General features: G+C 41.1%; 1 protein-coding gene across 1 annotated transcript in view; it reads right to left on the bottom strand.

Annotated features, from left to right (window-relative positions):
- The window catches only part of QRFPR (pyroglutamylated RFamide peptide receptor), a 73,985-nt gene that overhangs the window by 49,605 nt on the left and 3,537 nt on the right, over positions 1 to 20,843 (bottom strand). Inside the window, exons 2-3 of the mRNA XM_075849721.1 lie at positions 5,555 to 5,713; positions 1,173 to 1,234 (exon numbers count right to left, since the gene is read on the bottom strand). Of these exons, the coding sequence (XP_075705836.1) occupies positions 1,173 to 1,234; positions 5,555 to 5,713 (221 nt within the window). The remainder of the gene's footprint in view (positions 1 to 1,172; positions 1,235 to 5,554; positions 5,714 to 20,843) is intronic.

Here is a 20,843-nt window from a genome sequence, read left to right as displayed (position 1 = left end):
GCAAAGAAGGTCTCCACAGAAAAAAGTTCAGGGGCAACAGGTCCCAATGAAAAGGCCCAGGTTTGAAGATCACGCTGTAAAAGTGAAATGACGATACCCACTCGCTGTTGCTCAGTACCAGAGGTGATAGGTCTTAGTCGAAAAAATAATTTTTTACATTAAGAAACGACTTATGATCACCAGAGAAACGATCAGGTAAGTTCACCTTAGTTTCCCCCGGAGTTGCGACTGGAACGACTGCTTGGGCCTGTGTAGTTTTATGCCGTTGGACCCTCATGGCCAAACCTTGTACCAGCTGAGTCAGATTATGCATCTGATCCACCAGGGCTTGCATAGGTTCCATCGTGAAAGGATAACATAACTGGGCTTGTGATTATGTTATGGAATTGCAAGTTGAGTGATTCCCCAAAAGGCTGCTGCAGACTGCCGGGAAAGAGTGTGCAAATAAAAACGCAACCTCAAATCTGTCACAACTCTGATCGACAGAGTCTAAGGCTACTCTAAGGTTTTTGCCAGAGCCGACCGCAAGGTGGGATGGTCTTTGCTGCATAGAACCCAGGTTGTCTTAGCAAAGTTCAGTGTTGTATAAGAGGTGCAATGCAGGCAATACCTGAACAGCATAACCAGCCAGCCAGAGGGTAAACAGAAAGTCCAAAATAGAGCAAATAGAAATCAGGTATAGCGGAGGTCAGAACGAGTCGGGAGCAGATAATCAAAATCGGTTTACAAGGGGTTAATGAGAGGCAAGCCGAGGTCAGTTTCCAAGAAGTTCAGAAGTACAGAGAGTGTCAGAGCTTGATCAGAACACCAGAAAACTAGGAGAATCACAAGCAAAGACCAGGTGGAGGAAGCAGATATAAATACAACCCCACACCTAATTTGCAGAACGGCAGAGAAAAGAGATAGGCTCAAAGTAAAATAGAGCCGACCAGAAGCTAGAACAGTAGTCATGGTGATCTTAAGGGAACAGGCGTTTTCCTAACAGTAAGGATATGTTCACATACGGCAGACTTGTTTTAAAAATTTATGCAACTGTCATACATTTGAAAAGTGTTTGTTAAAATCCATACCCATGCTGCAGATTTCTACAACAAATCTGTGACTTGTTAACATACATTTATAATCTTCAACTACTAAGTTTTAAGGTTTTATAATTGTATTATGTGTATTACCTCCAGCTGCTGTACATGCCACAGTGGAATACCAACAAGTGCTGCTATTAGCCATACAATACCTGAAAAAAAAAGATATATAATAAAATTAGGTGGTCTGTATACATTCAAATATTCCCAAATCTAACAAGTGCAAATAAATAAAGTTTTCCTTGGCAACTGGATTGGGCATTATTTCATTTTCAAGCCTTTACCAAGTAAGTCCAATTGGAGGTTAACTGGTTGATATGAGCAACAACAATCAATGCAGTAAAGTAACTGCTCACTGCTGTGAAAGAACCTAGAACTCACATGAGACAAATGTCGTCCAAATGCTCAATCAGCCCACATCTAATTCTCCGACTTCCCCATAAACATGCACGGCCAGCTGTACAAGAAACTAAAACTTAAAGAGGCTCTGTCACCAGATTTTGCAACCCCCTATCTCCTATTGCAGCAGATCGGCGCTGCAATGTAGATAAGAGTAACGTTTTTGTTTTTTTCAAAAACGAGCATTTTTGGCCAAGTTATGACCATTTTTATATTTATGCAAATTAGGCTTTCTTAAGTACAACTGGGCGTGTTTAAAGTTATGTACAAGTGGGCGTGTATTGTGTGGGTACATCTGGGCGTTTTTACTTCTTTTACTAGCTGGGCGGTGCTGCAGTATTGCAGCTCTGCTCCTATTAACTTAACTAGGAGCTGAGCTGCAGTGTTGCAGCACGGCCTCTATACGGAGCGGTGTGGGGTCCGGTGTCGGACCCCCATCGGCCATATACTGATGACCTATGATGTGAATAGGTCATCAGTATGAAAAACCGCCCCATGCCCAGACAACCCCTTTAAATAAGTCTGCCCACTGGATTTCTAAGCCAAAATGAACAAGGATACAAATGAATAAAATGCAAGTTAGACTGAATCTTTCCCCACAAAAAAAATATATCAATCTGCTCAGCTCCTCCTGCTCTATAACATGCTGCCTGCAGATAGGACACCATGTTCAATATCAAAAGTTCACATAAATCATATCCTGCCTGCTCTCCTGTGTTCCATCATACCCGCTGAGACTCTTCCTGGCAGCTTTTGCACTGAATGTAGATCCTGAGCTATGCCGTATGATAATGAAAAGCTTAACATATGAGCAGGGGCGTAGCTAAAGGCTCATGGGCCTGGGTGCAAGAATTCAGATTGAGCCCCCCTACCACTCCCCAACACCACCATTATCATCAGACCCCTGCGCGTGCCTATGCCCAGACGCCTTGCCCAACAGCCCCCATAGTATAATGTTCCCACACAGTATAATTCTCCCGTAGCTGCCCCCACACAGTATAATGCCCCATAACGTATAATGCCCCCCCATAACAGCCCCATACCGTATAATGCTCCCCATATCAGCTCCCCATACAGTATAATTTCCCCATATCAGCCCCCATACAGTATAATGCCCCCCCCCGCACCACAATATCAGCCCCCATACAGTATAATGCCCCCATATGTGCATAATAGAAAAATAGCATAATTACTTACCTATCCCCGTTTCCACGTTGGGTGGAGGATCCTTCGCCTCCTCCAGTGTGTGCTATGAGTGACTCAGCGCAGGCAGTCGCGATGATTTTGGTCCATCACTCCTGCCTGCGTCGAGCCGCTCAGGGCACAGTGAATGCTGGATCAAGGCAATGTCAGCTCCTTGTTCCAGGATTGAACGGAACCGGGACCTCGGTGAGTGACTCGCGACCCCCCGGAGGTCTTCACACGAACCCCCAAGGGGACGCGACCCACAGTGTAGGGATGTCACGATACCAAAATTTGGACTTCGATACCGATACTTCGTTTACTTTGCCAACAGTAATAAAAATAAAAAAGTTCTTTTGTTTTCGAATGTGAAGCATGAGGTGTGATGAATTTTTAATGTGCCTCACATTAATAGTAATTAACCCCATCATGTTTCTCAGTCATAATGGGTTAATATGTAAGGTACATGATGGGGTTAATTACTATTACTGTGAAGCACATGGAGGTTAAATTCATCATCGCACCTTGTGCCTCACAATTAGGCCCCATGCACACTACCCATTCACTTTCATTGAGCGCGGACACATTTCCGTAGCGCTACGGATGGGTGTCCGTGCCGTAGAAATGTTCCGAAAATTATGGAACATGTCCATTCTTTTGCATTTTGCGGGCCGTGCTCCCATACGGGTGGCAGTCGACGGCCCGGTCGTGTGCATGGGGCCTAAGTGATAGAAAGCAGTTTTTATTTTACCGATTATGTGTATATCTTACTTTAATGTTTATTGTAAAAAAGATGTATGTGTATTTTTTTTATTTAACATTACTTAGTTTTTACTTTATTTTTAAACTTTAATGTACTGGCATATATCTATATACTGATAGTACACAGGCATATATCTATATGCCAGTACATTAGCCTGTGTACTGATAGTACACAGGCATATATCTATATGCCAGTACATTAGCCTGTGTACTGATAGTACACAGGCAGTTGTTAGGACATACCTCAGTATGCCCTAACAACAGGAAATATGGTAGGACAGCCCTGGGGTCCTTCAATGGACCCTGGGCTGTCTGCCCATATATGGTATGTCCCTCAATCGCGTCACAGGAATTCCCTGTGACACGATCCAAGGGGCATCCCCCCTTCTCATTTTCCCTTGAATGCTGCAGTCTGCTTTGATCGCAGCATTCACGGTAATAACGGCGGAGATGAGAGGTTTCTCTGATCTCCGCCGTTATAGAGCGGGGCTGCGGCTGTGTAATACAGCCATTGCCCCGCTCCTGACAGTAAGTGCGCGCGCGGTCAGCATGAGGTGATGCGGCCGGCGCTGCACTAATGAGCGGCGGTTCAGGCACGGAGGACAGAACATGGGGGTGTTTTGTAGTGCACCCGCCATGTTCTGTCTTCAGTGCCGCAGATCATTAGTGCAGCGTCGGCCGCATCGCATCATCCTGACGGCGCGCACATGTCAGGACTCAGGAGCGGGGCAATGACTGTCTTACACAGCCGCAGTCCCGCTCTCATAGTCATGTGTTACTATAATGTATTGTGTTGTATTGTGCAGTTTGCGGTGGAGAGAGGAGGGGGGCTGTGATTTAACGCTCCCCCCCTCTCCACCGCAAACAGCATAATACAACACAATACATTACAAGGCATCACAATACATTACATTACATTACAACACAATACATTACATTACAGACTGCAGTCCTCCTGGAGTCCTCCGCACCGACTCTTCCACTGCTCTGTCTGGAAGACGTGTCACGTGACAACACGGTCACATGGTACACTAAGTTTACCATGTGACCGTTACCAGGAAGTGCCGGCTTCACTGCACAGAAGATTTATTTAGGAAACATGCTGTATGGCAACGGGGGCCCGTGGGCCCCCAGGCTTAGGGGCCCGGTCGCAACTGCAACCGCTGCGACCCCTATAGCTAAGCCACTGCATATGAGATAAAACATTATAGAAATGACAGTAGATCTTCCTTAATCTACTATAATTATAGCTAAGCATATAGAATCCTGTCTATTTTAAAACATATAAACTGTGCTTTAAAAGGATCTCCATAAACATCCTATTTTCATGCTGGGGAGTTGCGGACCTTTTGCGTGCTAAGTTCTACATGCTGGTCATACACCTTGGATAAAAGGTGGGGGCCTGTGATGGCAGTTGTTGGGGGGGAGTAGGACTAGGCATCCACATCTTGCAGCGGCTCATCTCCCTCTCTTCACTGAAATAAACATGCATGTTCTGTAGAGCCGAGTGTGCATGTTTATGGTGGAGTCACGAGAGTTCGTTGTCAGCCAGGCAAGCCTTCACTTTTTATTTTCACACCATGTTATGTTGTGAAAATAAACCATGTGCTATATCTTGAAAAGTAAGCTAGTAAAAGGCTTAAACTGGGAAAAAAGTACAAACTAGGTAACATAAGTATAAAGCCAACTAACTTAATTTTTTTATGACCAAACGCTGTATGTGGTCCAACATATAATCTAATAATAATATAACAATGTTTATACAATTGTGATCCGATATTATTGCCCTGATCTGTGAACTTCCTTCTATTTCTTTCTTCTTAATAATACATCATTATAAAACCATATATAGAGATGAGTAAATCCTTTTCTACATGTTAGTTTCGCTAATTTGCAAATCAAGTTTGAGATTAATTTTGGTGAATTTTAGAAATTCTTAGACAATTGATTTTCCCATTGTATTCTAAGGACTGGCAAATCAATGACTTTGGTGAAATACAAATCAGTCAAAATGATTCGCTAATGTTTAATTATGTGGAAAAGAAAGCTTTGACCAACACACACGACACCAGCCATCAATCTGTCACATTTGTCAGAATTTATTAATAGCTTTACATTAAATTGCTTACCCAGCATTGTGAATGCTCTTCTATTAGTGTACTGCCATTTCATTTTTAGAGGATGTATGATTCCCTGATGTCTTTCTACGGCAATGCATGTCATTGTGAGGATTTCTGTGACAATGGCTGTAGACTGGACAAATGGAACCATTTTGCAAGCAAAGGCACCTGTGAAATTACCAAGGAAGAACAAAATAAAGTTCACCATCTGTACACTGCACCCTGAAAACATACTCAGAAGGTGATATTATGGTCTTTCAACACTACAGGAATGAAGAAAAAGGCGTTTTTTTCATTAAAGCGGTTTTCCCACAGAACACATGTATCCCCTATCCACAAGATCCGAAAAGTCCACCGAATCTCCAAAGAAAGTAATGGAGCACTGGTCGAGCATGCGCACCAACGCTCCATTCTCATGGAGCACTTCTGGGGACTTTGAGTCCCCTGTTCTCCCCAGCGGTCAGACCCCCAGCAATCACACATGTATCCCTTATACTGTAGACAGGTGTACATGTGTTTGTTGGGAAAAGCCGATTAAATTGATCCCTTTTACTAGTGGATAACCTGATAGGTCTCAAAAATGAATAAACAATTTTAACATTTAAAGAGGATCTGTAACTAGTTTAGTAATGCCCAATCTCTTAGCTAATCTAATAGGCGCTGTCACACTGATAACACTAGTGAAAATTGTGTACAAAAAAGTTTATTATTTTAAAAGTTATGAGCTTTTTTCAAAATATGCAAATGAGGCTATACTTGACAAGTGGGTGCCCACACCAGCCATTCTCCTGAGGAGTAGCTACCTCACAGCCTCTGACGCTGTCCTATCAGCATGAGGCTGCTTCACACAGTGTGAAAGACTGAGGCAGGAGGGAAGGGGGATCACTTTAAAAAGACGGGCTGCGGACGACCTAGAACAGTGGTTCTGGCATATGAAAGATGATGTTCTAATCTTTCAAATGGCACCAGGATCGTAGTTCTAGCTGTGAATCAACCGGAGGTATCACCAGTTAAAAACACAGTCGGGAATGGAAGCTGTATACTATATGATCAGGCTGTGTTGCTGGGCTGGGAAGAGTAGAACTGTATAATGCTGATTGGACAGCATCATACAGAAAACATTACACCGCCCAGAGTGAAAAGAAAGAGTAACCTCCCATTTGGCAAGTATAGCCAAATTAGTATATTTAGAAAAATGCTCAAAACTTAGCAAATAATAAACGTTTTCGAAAAAAAAAAAATCACACTGTAGTTATCAGCATCATAGCGCCTATTAGATTAGTTAGGAGATAGGGCATTAATAAACTGGTGACAGATCCTCTTTAAATAAATGTTCTTGGTGGAATAATCTTTTAATCATACAGTACATATACTTTTACACACAAGACCTTAAGCTGCAGCTAAGGCTTCTCATTCTTTTTACACTTAGACGTAGTCCATGTCAGAATTTTTAAAATCACTTTAAAGGGGTTTTCCCATCAGGGACATTTAAGACAAATACACCTATTATGATCCGTACCTATCTCTGGAACGGGGCCCCTTAACGCCTTCCCGCTTTGGCCACTTTTGACCTTCCTGACAGAGACTCATTTTTCAAATCTGGCATGTTTCACTTTATGTGGTAATAACTTCGGAATGCTTTTACCTATCCAAGCGATTCTGAGATTGTTTTCTCTTGACACATTAGACTTTATGTTACTGGCAAAATTTGCTTGGTACATTTAGTATTTAATTGTGAAAAACACCAAAATGTTGTGAAAAATTGCAAAAATTAGCATTTTTTAAATTTAAATGTATCTGCTTGTAAGTTAGGCAGTTATACCGCGCAAAATTGTTGCTAATTAACATCCCCCATATGTCTACTTTAGATTGGCATCGTTATTTGAACATCCTTTTATTTTTCTAGGAAGTTACAAGGCTTAGAACTTTAGCAGCAATTTCTCACATTTTCAAAAAAATTTTAAAAGGCTATTTTTTCAGGGACCAGTTCAGTTATAAAGGGTCTTTTAGGGCCTTATATATTAGAAACCCCCAATAAGTCACCCCATTTTAAAAACTTCACCCCTCAAAGTATTCAAAACAGCAATTAGAAAGTTTCTTAACACTTTAGGCGTTTCACAGGAATTAAACAAAGTAGAAGTGAAATTTACAAATTTCATTTTTTTTTTGCAGAAATTACATTTTAATCCATTTTTTTTGTAACACAAAGTTTTACCAGAAATAAGCAACCCAATACTTATTGCCCAGGTTCTACAGTTTTAGGAAATATCTATCACGTAGGGTTCGTGGACCCACTGGGCCGTACCGCCTTGGCTGTATGGCAGCTGGCCAACAGGGTGCAGGTCAAAGTCTATAGTTCGTATAGGGTTCCTGTGGCAGCTCGGACAGTAGCAAGGCAGGCTCAGCTGGGACTAGGCAGCATGTAGACGTCAGACGTGGAGTAGCAGGACAGGTGTAGATACAGCACAGCATGGCTAGAGCATAGCACGGCACTTGACCAAGATAGCACGGGATACAGGATACAGGAGCAGGGAACACTGGAACTGGGAAACACTAGGAGACCATTTGCTTAGACAAACTAGGATATGACAAACAACTCTCAGGCAAGGATCAGAAGGGTAGAGGCATTCTTATGGTCCAGGAACATGTGAGTTGATGAAGATGATTGTTTTCATGTGCGCGAGCTGGCCCTTTAAGATCGGGCACGAGTGCGCGCGCGCACTCTACTGGACACAGCGGACCGGAGAGTAAGTGAGCGCTAGTGTCTCATAGGAAGGAGATGGGGACCAGCGCTCACAGATCCATGGCTGCGGGTGTCAGGAGGTAAGTAAACCAGACGGCCCGCAGCCATGGACAATACCATACCCACATGTGGCCCTAGTGCGCTACTGGACTGAAGCACAGGCCTCAGACTAAAAGGAGTGCCTAGTGGATTTTGGGCCTCCTTTTTATAAAAATATATTTATGCACCATGTCAGGTTTGAAGGGGTCTTGCGGGGCCAAAACAGTGGAAATCCCCCAAAAGTGACTCCATTTGGGAAACAACACCCTTCAAGGAAATTATCTAGGGGTATAGTGAGCATTTTGACCCTACTGGTTTATTGCAGAAATTATTGGAAGTAGGTCGTGAAAATGAAAATCTACATTCTTTCAAAGAAACTGTAGGTTTAGAAAAAAAATTCTCATTTCCATAAGGGCACTGCAACATTTGTAAAGCAGTTTCTACCGAGTAAAACAATATCACACATGTGGTCCTAAATGGCTGTTTGGACACACGGCAGGGCTTAGAAGGGAAAGAGCGTAATTTGGCTTTTGGAGCTCAAATTTAGCAGGAATGGTTTGCGGAGGCCATGGCGCATTTGCAAAGCCCCTGAGGGGACAAAACAGTGGAAACCCCCCACAAGTGACCCCATTTTGGAAAATACACCCCTTGAGGAAATTATCTAGGGTTATAGTGAGCATTTTGACCCTACAGGTTGTTTGCAGAAATTATTGGAAGTAGGCCGTGAAAATGAAAATCTACATTCTTCCAAAGAAAATGTAGGTTTAGCTAATTTTTTCTCATTTCTACAAGGACTGAAGGAGGAAAACCACTGCAACATTTGTAAAGCAATTTCTCCTGACTAAAAAAATACCCCAAATGTGGTCATAAACAGCTGTTTGGACACACGGCAGGGCTAAGAAGGGAAAGAGCACCATTTGGCTTTTGGAGCTCAAATTTTGCAGGAATGGTTTGTGGAGGCCATGTCGAATTTGCAAAGCCCCTGAGGGACCAAAACAGTGAAAACGCCCAAAAAGTGACTCCATTTAGGAAACTAAACCCCTTGAGGAATGCATCTAGTGGAGTAGTGAGCATTTTGACCCCATAGGTGTTTCATAGATTTTATTAGAATTGGGCAGTGAAAATAAAATCAATCCTTTTTCTTTAATAAGGCGTAGCTTTAGTTCAAAATTTGTAATTTTCTCAACAAATAAAGGAAAAAAAGAACCACAACATTTGTAAAGCAACTTCTCTGGAGTACGGAAATACCCCATATGTGGTCATAAACTGCTGTTTGGGCACACGGCAAGGATCAAAAGAGAAGGAGTGCCATTTGGCTTTTGGAGCACAGATTTTGCTGGATTGGTTTCTTGACACCATGTTGCTTTTGTAAAGCCCTTAAGTTACCAGTACAGTGGAAACTACCCAAAAGGGACTCAATTTGGGATACTACACCCCTTGAGGAATTAATCTAGGGGTGTAGTGAGCATTTTGACACCACAGGTGTTTCATAGATTTTATTTAAATTGGGCAGTGAAAATAAAAAAAAAATTTTTTCCAATAAGACGTAGCTTTAGCTCAATATTTTTCATTAAAAAGGACTAAACGAGAAAAAGCACCAAAACATTTGTAAAGCAATTTCTCCCGAGTAAAACAGTATCTCACATGTGGTCATAAACTGTTTTTTGGGCACACGGCAGGGCTCAGAAGGGAAGGAGTGCCATTTTGCTTTTGGAGTGACGATTTTGATGGATTGGTTTCTGGTCGCTATGTAGCATTTGCAAAGCACCTGTGGGACCAAAACAGTAGAAATCCCCCAGAAGTGACCCCATTTTGGAAACTACAACCCTCAAGGTATTCACCTAGGCGTGTAGTGAGCATGTTAACCCCGCAGGTGTTTTGCAGAAATTAATGTGCACTCGATGTTGGAGTGAAAATGGGATTTTTTTCCATAGATATGCCAATATGTTGTGCCCAGCTTGTGCCACCATAACTAGACAGCTCTCTAATTATTATGCTGTGTTTCCCAATTTAGAATCACCCTACATGAGGCACTAATCTTTTGCCTGAACATTCGACAGGGCTCAGGAGTGAAAGAGTACCATGCGAAATTGATGCCTAATTTGGCGATTTACACAGTATTGGTTCACAATCGCAGAGGCTCTGATGTGAAATAATAAAAAGAAACCCCTGAGAAGTGACCCCCATGGCTGAAAATAAGTGCTGCGACCATTTGGTAAGATGTGTGTCTTAAACGAGGAAATATTGGTAGGCCTATGATAACCCAACTTAAATCGAGGCACTGGGCAAATGGTGCATCATGTGGTCCACTAATTTGCTGGCGAATCTTGTGTATTCTGAGAATGTCTCTACCTAGCAGAAGTGGAATCTCTGCACTCTTGTCAAGAGCTGGTATTTCATTGGCTATATCTCTGAGATGAGGGTGTTGAAGAGCTGCCTCTGGTGTAGGAATCTCTTCTCTGTTGAATGGTATCTGGTTGCATTCAACAAGTATGGGTAAGGGTATCTCCAGATTATCTTTGAGAGAAGCTACCATGAGTCCACTGGCTCTCCTTCCATAAACCTTTGTAACGCCACTACAAGTACTCAAGGTATATGGGTAAGCATCCCCATTTAAGTTAAACAGATCAAAGAGTTCGGACCTTGCAAGTCATCGGTTGCTCTGGTCATCCAAGATGGTGTACACTTTTAAAGTATTTTCTGGCTGACCCTTGGGGTATATATTGACAAGACAAATCGTGCGCAGGACTTGTCGCAAAGGTCTTCTTTGGGTATTTTGTATATGGTCACAAAAGGGGAAGATCTTCTCACATTCCCACCATATATGTAGATATGTTCCCGGGGCTTTTTTACACCTCCAACAGTCAGGGGAGATTCCGTTACATATTTTATTCAATACCCATGGAGTCTTGTACCATTTAGAGGTCAGTTTAGTTTGTATGAGGATTCTTGTAGTTTAATACATCTAGAGGTCTCAAGGGAGTTTCTAAAAATTTCCTTGGTGTCCTTGTCAGAAAAGGTAGTATTCAGTTCCAACTCCCAAGATTTAATAAAGGAAGGCTGTACCGATAAATTCATCTTAATGAGATTGTTATAGTATAGTATAATAAGCTTTTTAGGTGGTTGGTGAAGGAGGAGGGCTTTTTCCAACCAAGATGACGGGCGGTCAAGTGGTCCCTGTCTAAGCGCTCCCAGGTAACATCTTCTGAGGTGAAAGTAAGAGAGGAAATTGAGGGACGAGAATCCTGGCTGAGACCTCAGTTTGTGGAGGGTAGGAACGGAGACATTAATCAGTATGAAATCGTATGTGCTGCAGGACGCTGCTCTAGGAAGGGAAGGGCAGTCCCCAAATCTCTCAGTCCGTGACTGCACAAGGTCTCTGACCGTCATCAGGGGATATGGAATTTGGTGCAGGGATTTCATCCCCTCACCCGTAGTCCATGTCTGATAAGAAACCGTAGTAAGAGAGTTACTAGACAAAAAGTAGGCTGCATTAGGTTTGTCAAGCCACAGAAGGGAGGTAAGGGGGATGCCTATGGTAGAATCCTCCACGGGAACCCCAAGTCTACTTGACTAATGGTCAAACCACTCAGTAAGCCTGGCTAGTTGTACGGAGTGATAATAGGATTATATATCCGGAAGCCCTATCCCACCTGAGCGTTTAGGAAGGACAAGTGTGCTAAATGCTATTCTGGGTTTAGTATTGCTCCAAATGCATTTAGAAAACTGTTGTCTGATGGCCGCAAAAAAGGTTTTTGGAAGGACAATCAGGAGAGTTTGGAATAGATAGAGAAGTTTAGGGAGTTTGACCATCTTCAGTAAGTTGGATCTACCAATTCAGGAGATATATGGGATTTGCCAAGACAAGATAGTGTTTTTAATATCAGAGAGCAAGGGTGTGTAATTACTGTGATACCACTTGTCAGGCAAGGGAGTTAAATTAATTCCCAGGTATTTTATGCTGTCCGAACGTAGTGAGAAGGGGGAGTTTCGTTTCAGAGACGTTAACAGAGCCGGAGTGCAGGAAACACAAAGCCCTTCGGACTTGCTAGAGTTAATTTTGAAATTGGATAGATCACCAAATTGGGTAAATACCTCTTTAAGTCGCGGTAGAGCTATGGAGGGGTTAGTGATGAAAATAAGCAAGTCATCAGGAAAAGCAGCTGTGGAGTGCACTTTGTCCCCAATGGAGACCCCTTTAAGAAGTGGCTCCTGATGCAGGCTCTGGATCAAGGTCTCAATTTTGAGGACAAAAATCATTGTGCAAATTTTTTTTTAATGCAGTTTTCCGCTGTAACTGTAGCATGTACAGGAGCCCCAGCTACATGGGTCACAGCCTACTGTGGTGGCATTAGTCACACACAGAGTTGAACTCGTTCTGCCAAGACCCAGCAGTTCTGCCATGCCAGTGGGCACCCAACAGAGGCAATGGCAATATGTGCTGTGTAAGCAGAAATGGCTTCTGTCTTCTCTTCAGGTTCTCTATTTCTTAACTAAGGAAAGCCACAGGGAACACTGTCTCACCTAGCACTAAGGCATACTATGCTGTTTTCTGCAGCTAATAAACTACCTTGACCTAGAGGGCCATTGGATCCCAACTTTGGAGACAGAGTGCACTCCAGGTAGACTCTGACCATTGTTACCATCCTAGTTGTATGGTCATCCATCCAGCTCAATGTGTCAAGTCAGGAAGCATGCCACCAACATATCAATACTGCTATATTGCCTGTTGGTAGTGATTGTGCTACTTTAAATGATGGTGGTGGTGCTCTATCAGATATCATGACAGGGGAGAGACAATGTAGTGTAGGGGGCACAGCCATCAAATCTTTAAAAAAAATCAACATTGTCTGGTTGTCGTATGGTCATGGAATGCTTCCAATAACATGAAGTCCAGCAGACAGTATGGCACTCAGTGGCAGCACTGGTGTCTTAGGTTTAACTCCAACTAAGGAAAACATCTGCATGGATTTAATGTTATCACTGTGTTTCCATGGATTTCCCCCAACATTTCAAAAAAGGGCAGTTGTGCAATTGGTTGCCGGTGTGACAACTTATATTTGACACTGCTATTTAGGATTTATTGTTTTATGGTTTTATTTTATTGATTTTATATTCATATACTGTTAAAATATACTTTGTATACTTTGTATACTATTATAATATGCTCCGTCGCACTGCTCCTTGATTAAATGCTTTGTTGGAAATTTGTATTTGCCATTTTTGTCTTTGCCACTAGCAACTTTATAATATTAATACCATCATTAATATCTATAATACTTTTTTGTAATCTACAGATATGCCATCATGGCTGCTTAGTTGGGTGTTCAAAATGTTATAAAATTAAAGGGGTTTTTCACTTTTATCCTAATAAAGATCAAGGGTATGTTCCCAAACAAGATACGCTGAAGATTTATTGCAACAAAAAAATCTGCAGCAGAATCTAAAAAAAACGCTGGTAAATCTGTGACAGAAATCCACACCAAATAGTGCGTTTCTGCTGCGCATATTGCTGCAGATTTTGTGTTAAACATTGATTATAGCAAAGTATATGTGCACCTGTGGATTTCCAGCGGTTTTAACTGCGTCTCCGTTATGTCTCCTCTGTAAAAACCAGAAGAAAACAAATCTGTTGCAAAATTTATGCTCGCCATTGCAGTCTATGGGCCAAACACGGGGCATCTGTGCACAGAACCCGCAGCATAAATTGACATGCTGCGGAATTAAAAGTCGCATCGCAGAACACTTTCCACACAACTTTTCTGCATTTTACTTTTTCACAGAATTCCGTTGCGGAAATTATGCAGCGTTTACTCTACGTGGGACACCAGCCTACTGACTATATAAATGAAAAGTTTGTCAGTGGTCTTGGTTTGGTGAAGCCATAGAAGCACATGGACACTGTGTTTGATACTTTTCGAAGTTGCTGAAGCTGTTGTCACTAAAATCTTTGCGAAACTGATCGGATATTTACTTTTCTGAGAATTATACAAAGAAATTCGGTGGTTGGATAATAATGGTTTAATCACAGACTGATTATAGCTGTTAAACCATTCTGAACCAAGGAGCAAAGTACCCACTGGCTGTAATCCTCCTTTGCAGACCAGGTTCATCCTGGTTGTTTTCTGTCTGTGACTGTCGGAAATTAACTGTGGGACTGGGAACTCTGACGGAAAGTGTGGGTTTTGAGAATATCTAGTAGCTGAAAGAGTAATCTCTATAAGCGCTATCCTAGTGGTTTGTCTATTTTTCTTATTTAACTAAAACTTTGGGGGGGATTTGTCTGTCCTTTGTTGAATGGGAACACTCCTGCCCTAGTTACATATTTTTTATAGAAGTTATTTATTTTTAATTTTTTTAATATGCTTCACTCTAAATTTGCATAAAAAAAATATGTAATTAATTGCAAAAAGTTCAACCCAAACAGAAAGGTACCAAGGTGGATGAGGGAAGTAGAGCGCCCCACTCGCCTATTACCACTATGAAACCTAAAGGGTTTTGCCACGCCAATCTATTGGCCTGGTATGGGCTATAAATAGCAAACCTGATGCCTGCGAGGATCAGGTTCCTAAATTTGATGGTTCCAGTGAACCTGATCTAAGTAAGTCCCGAGATGAGACAGATATAGAGGGATATCAATTGTCTGAATCTTATCGTCATTTACCTAGTTCCTCTGAACCTTCTTTAAGGGAGATTCTCTCTGCTATTCAAACTTGTAACTCTAAAATTGAAAACCTTGACTGATCTTTCACTCCTGAATAGAAAATGTGTTGGATTGGCATATCATTCTTGTTTTTCAGAGTATGCTTGAGGAGTCTCGATCCTGATTCACAAGAAATCTAATGTCGAAGTTATTAAATAAATGGTCGACAAACCGGGAATTTTTATTGTAAACTGGAAGGAATATATTTATATACAATTGATACAATTTATCTTCTGCCTAGATACAAAACATCTATTTTAGATGCTATCCATCAATTTGTTGCGGCTAATCCTAAATGTCCAGAATATATTATAGGTGATTTTAACAAGGTTATGGATGTCAGCTTGGATAGGTGGCCCATTGACTCTAATTTACCCGAGACCTCTGAATACAACTTCAACAAATATATCAGAAATTTTGGGTTATTAGATGCCTGGCGGTTGTTGAATCCGAATACAAAATGTGTTCTGCATCTTACAGTGCAATCTCTCGAATTGATTATTTACTAACAGATCATTTGGGCTAGGCAACTGTAGGATGTATTAAATACTGTGTTAGATGTGTATCGGATCATAAACCTATAGAAGTATCCGTGTGGTTAGTTCAACCAATTGGCCTTCGCGCATTTAGGCTTCAACAACATTGGCTTGAGGATCGGAATAATTACTCTGAACTAAGAGAACGGTATCAGAGATTCTTTCTGTCGAATAAGGGTTCATCCAATGCTTTATGGGTGTGGGATTGGTTTTGAAACTTATGAACGAGGGCTTTTTCTGAGAAGTATTACCTACCAGAAAAAATTTGCTCTTGCCCCATATGGCATAATTGGCAGCTGAGGTTCAACGCAGGGAAGACATATTTATCCTTGACCCGTCGAAATGTAACTGGGACTCTATTCAAGATAAGTATAAAAATGCTAGGTTAGAAGAAGAACAGAAACAAGTTCTAGAAATCAGAAATGAACAGGGAATTATATGTCATGAAACGAGGGATGTTATGAGGGAAATGCTCTGTTATTATACAAAGTTGTATGCTTCCAAATCCAATAATAGTAATGACATGAATAAGGCACCTGGGAAGTTACATTTTACAAAATTATCTTTAGACCAATCCCTGAGACTGAAGTCCTTTTCTTGTGCTGAAATTCTAGACGTATTAAATTACATGCCAAGAAATAAAGTTACATTAAAGTTTGTAGTCAAATATGAAATGCACTACATACAACTGCATTTTGGTTTGTGGCATTTTTGATGAAATTTTGTGGTTCATGGCGTATTTTTTTAAAACGCAACATGCTTTGGGTATGGCGTTTTTTTCCCATAGGCTTCTCTATAGGACTTAAAAAAAAGCTAGAAAAAACAAAAAACATGTACAAACTAACACCAAATGAAAAACACCACTAAAAATGCTACCAAAAGGGGGGGGGGCGGACAAGCATGGAGTGAGATGTGTTTACCTCAGTAATGTAGCACTGGGCATTACAGGGGCTCTAAACGGCAAGTAACAGGACGGATAGATTATCCAAGCAGGATTGAAGACCTATCTTACTGCCCTATATCATGGGGAAAGACAAAAAGAAAGAAAGCTCTGCGAGGCTCACAGAGTTCTTTCCCTCCACAAGGTCCCAACATGGCGCCGGCAGCAATCAGGATGCCGTAACGGCTGATGGGGGACCCTCCTCCCCAGCTTCTTCACTGCTTTCTTTGGCCAGTGTTCCAGGACACCTCCAATCTCCTCACGGCTCTTCACTTCAGTTACGAAGCGACACTTCTAGGAGTCAAGTGAGTACCTATGCTACTCTCCCTACTCTATCTCCTATGGTACAAATGAGCAGCACAGAGACATGTGTATCACCAGCTATACATACCTCACAATCCCATGCTACGCTTGTATCTGAGGACACTCTTAAAATTCTACTGGAAGGCCTGAGAACCTCTCTCCAGACAGATATTCAAGTAGCATTTATGAATATACAAGCAGAATTCTCCACACTAGGAGAACGTACATCTCATATGGAAAACAAAATGGCAGAATTCTCTGCAGCACATAATGAGCTAGTGGATCTCAATAGCTCTCTGGAAGAGGAGGTGGGGACACTGCGCATGAAGATAGCAGACTTAGAAGATCGCTCACGGCGCAATAACGTGAGGTTTAGAGGCATTTCTGAATCGGTTAAACCAGAACAACTTGGTGAGTTTCTTACTGACTTTTTTGTGAAGCTTTTACCTGAGGCACCTCCATCAGATTTGCTCATTAATAGAGAGTATCGTTTACCAAAACCCAAAAACTTGCCTGCCGCCATTCCGCGAGATGTGATTTCTCGTTTGAACTTTTATCATTTTAAAGGGAAGATGATTAAAGCTGCCAGACACCCACCGATCCTTCCCGTCAGTATTCACAGATTTATCTGCTGTCACATTGGCTAGACAAAGAGAGTTCCAAAAGATTTTGTGATCACATAATATTCAGTATAGATGGGGATTCCCAGTAAAGCCGGTTATCACAAAAGACGGTCGAAAAGTGATTGTGAATACTCCAGCTAAAGTCATGCAAATAGTCCAGGAATGGCGACTATCTCCAAATGCTTCTTTACCCAACTCGCCAAGATCAAGATCTTCACCCGGACTAGAGGAGGAGTGGGTAACTAAGGCCCCTGATTGACTGTTATATTTCTCTAATTATTCTGGATAAGATCTGCTATGTATAGAAGAGTTTTGTACATGGTCATGCAAACGTTATGACATGATTTTCTATCACAACTTATTGTTATATTTTATTAATGCCAAGGTACGGTTCACAGTGATACACTGCAAGTGATGTGTTTCACCTCCCCCCCCCCCCCCCCTCACATCTAACCTTAGGTTTTGATGTCCTCTCCTTCGGGAAACTGTTTGCTTGTTTGTTATGTATTTTTATTCCTACTGGTCTATACCAGGCATGTAGAATATATTATGGAAATTCCTATTTTGATGTTGAAGTAACAGAGAGGGTACCAAAAGAGGTTATTATTAGAAGTTCACTTCATATCTTAACATAGTGTTACAGATAGTTTTGATTAATACAGAGGGACATAATAGTCTGTTTAAACGATCTATGTTGTGGAGAGAAACACAAAAATCCCATGCGGATATTATCTGCATCCAAGAAACTCATTTAAATAAGACAGATATATGTAGACCGCATCATAAACAATTTTCGAATATCTATATATCTCTGGCAGTACGGAAAAAACGAGCAGTAGCTATTGCCATTAAAAACTCTGTGGCTTTTCAGTTCAGGGCTTCTTACATTGATCCACATGGACGGTTTGTGATGTTTATTTGCAACATCAATAATGTCACATACACTTTGGTTTCGATATATGCTCCAAGTCAGAAATAGATGCGTTTTTTTCAGTTGGTATTTAAACTCATTAATAAGCACAGGTTAGGATCGTTGTTACTTATGGGAGATTTCAATAAAATATTGTGGCCATCCCTAGACTCCATAGCCACCTCGGGTTCGGATAAACCTTCTGATTTATACATTATCACCCAAAAAGAGATGTTTCTGGATGTTTGGCCACTTCAACATCCCTCGGAAAAAGACTACACCTTTTTTTCTCATCCACATAAAATGTACTTGCATATCAATATGTTTTTTGCGGATAGCTTACTATTCCAAAATGTCATATCTACTAAAATAGGAACTATTGACCGGTCTGATTATGCGCCAATCTATTGATCCATTGCGGAACAATATAATAATCCTCCTACATCTCGATGGCGACTTAACAATTATTTTTTACTAGCCCCTAAATTTGCCAATGCATCCGCAGACTTATTACAAGAATTTTTCTTGACTAACGACACTACTGACATATCTTCGGCTACACTTTGGTGCACACACAAAGCTTATATACGAGGTCATTTTATAAGTATGGCAGCTAGAGTCAAAAAACAGAGAAATTAGTTAATATTTCACATATCCTCTACGATTACTCAATTAAGCGCATCTAACATACAGCTTTACTGTCAGCAAAAGGCTGATTTGATTAGAAATCTGCAGATTCAACTTCATCAACTCGATCTCTATAAATATGAGCAATCATTGAGAAAGGTTATAGCACGAAATTATGGATATAATAATAAAACTAGTGCTTTATTAGCTTCAAATCTCAAGTACAGATCGTCTCAATCTAGGATTCCCTTCCTTTATAATAGTAAAAATGAAAAGGTATTTAATCCCCAAGACATAGCTAATGTGATGGCAGATTATTATACAGATTTTTATAATCTTACAGATAATTTAGATACTCCACAGCCTACTATATCCGATATCTCCTCATTTTTAAAAGATATCTTCTCAGCAATTGGAAATGCTTTCTGCTTGTATTTCTGAAACTGAAATTCTTCCCGCCATCAGATCCTTGAAACCTCATAAAGCTCCAGGCCCGGATGGCCATACCACCGATTATTATAAGACACTCAGCTCTACTCTACTTCCCCATTTGCTTAGTTTATTTAATATTGTGCAGTAAGGTAGTAAATTTCCTGAAGAGATGTTACGGGCCACAGTAGTTATCCTACCCAAACCTGGAAAAACCTTGGACAGACCAGGTAACTTTAGACCTATTTCGCTGTTGAATACAGACTTAAAACTGTTTTCTAAAATACTTGCTGAACGCCACACTTCTATTTTAACTAATTTAATCCACCAAGATCAAGTGGGATTTTGGAAAGGACGGCTTTCATCTGATGGAACGAGGAGGTTTGTAGATCTGCTGGGTTTAGTGGAGCGTGATCGGATGCCTTCTCTGCTTCTCTCCTTGGACGTGCAGAAGGCATTTCATCGGGTCCATTGGGGATATCTGAGGGAAATTTTGGAGGCATTTGGTATTATTGGAGTAGCACAATATAGTATTATGGCCTTATATTCTTCTCCTTCTCCAATCGTATTTACTTCAGGATGTACATCGAAAATATTTAATATCACTAACGGGACTCGGCAAGGTTGCCCTTTATCTCCACTTATTTTTACATTAGTGATGGAGCCCTTAGCAATGCCAATAAGGTCTTCAGTTGACATCAGCGGGATAAAGGTAGGAGACGTCACTCATAAAATCGGCTTGTTTGCGGATGATGTGCTCATTGCTATCTCGGGTTCCTGAGACATCCCTGTTAGCGGTTACTAAAATACTAGAGAAATTTAGTGCAATTTCGTATTGTAAGATTAATGTTACTAAAGCCATGATTTTGAGTATGAACATTCCACATATAACTCTGGAATCTCTTCAATATAAATTTCCCTTTGCTTGGGCCAAGGAATCAATCACTTATTTAGGAATACAACTTACATGTCCCACCTATCTCTTCTACAATTATTTACCTTTGGTACTGAAAGTAGAGGCACAATTATCCACTTACCTGAAATATGACGAATCTTGGGAGGGGAGAATATCTGCTGTTAAGATGATGGTCCTACCAAAAATACGTGCCTATTTTATTACTGGTATCTTACCTCAAAAAGTTCCAATGTATAATTAATAAATACATACGGAAACATTCCCATCCTAGAGTGGCGGCAGAGGTTCTCTACAAGCCAATTGCTAAAGGGGGCTTGGGTCTTCCGCAACGGTCTTATTATTATTATGAAGCAATCCTAGATCAAACTAGATTGTGGAAAACCAAAGTTCCTGTAAAACAAACTGGAATTCCTGCAAAAACATTCCCATAGGCTTCTCTATAGGACTTCAAAAACGACAGAAAAAAAAGCATGTACAAAGTAATACCACATAAAAAGCGCCACAAAAAATGACACTTAGGGCACGTTCA

The sequence above is a fragment of the Rhinoderma darwinii genome, chromosome 1 (assembly GCF_050947455.1).
Source record: "Rhinoderma darwinii isolate aRhiDar2 chromosome 1, aRhiDar2.hap1, whole genome shotgun sequence".
Taxonomy (NCBI): domain Eukaryota; kingdom Metazoa; phylum Chordata; class Amphibia; order Anura; family Rhinodermatidae; genus Rhinoderma; species Rhinoderma darwinii.
This window is presented reverse-complemented; position numbering and strand designations above follow the sequence as displayed.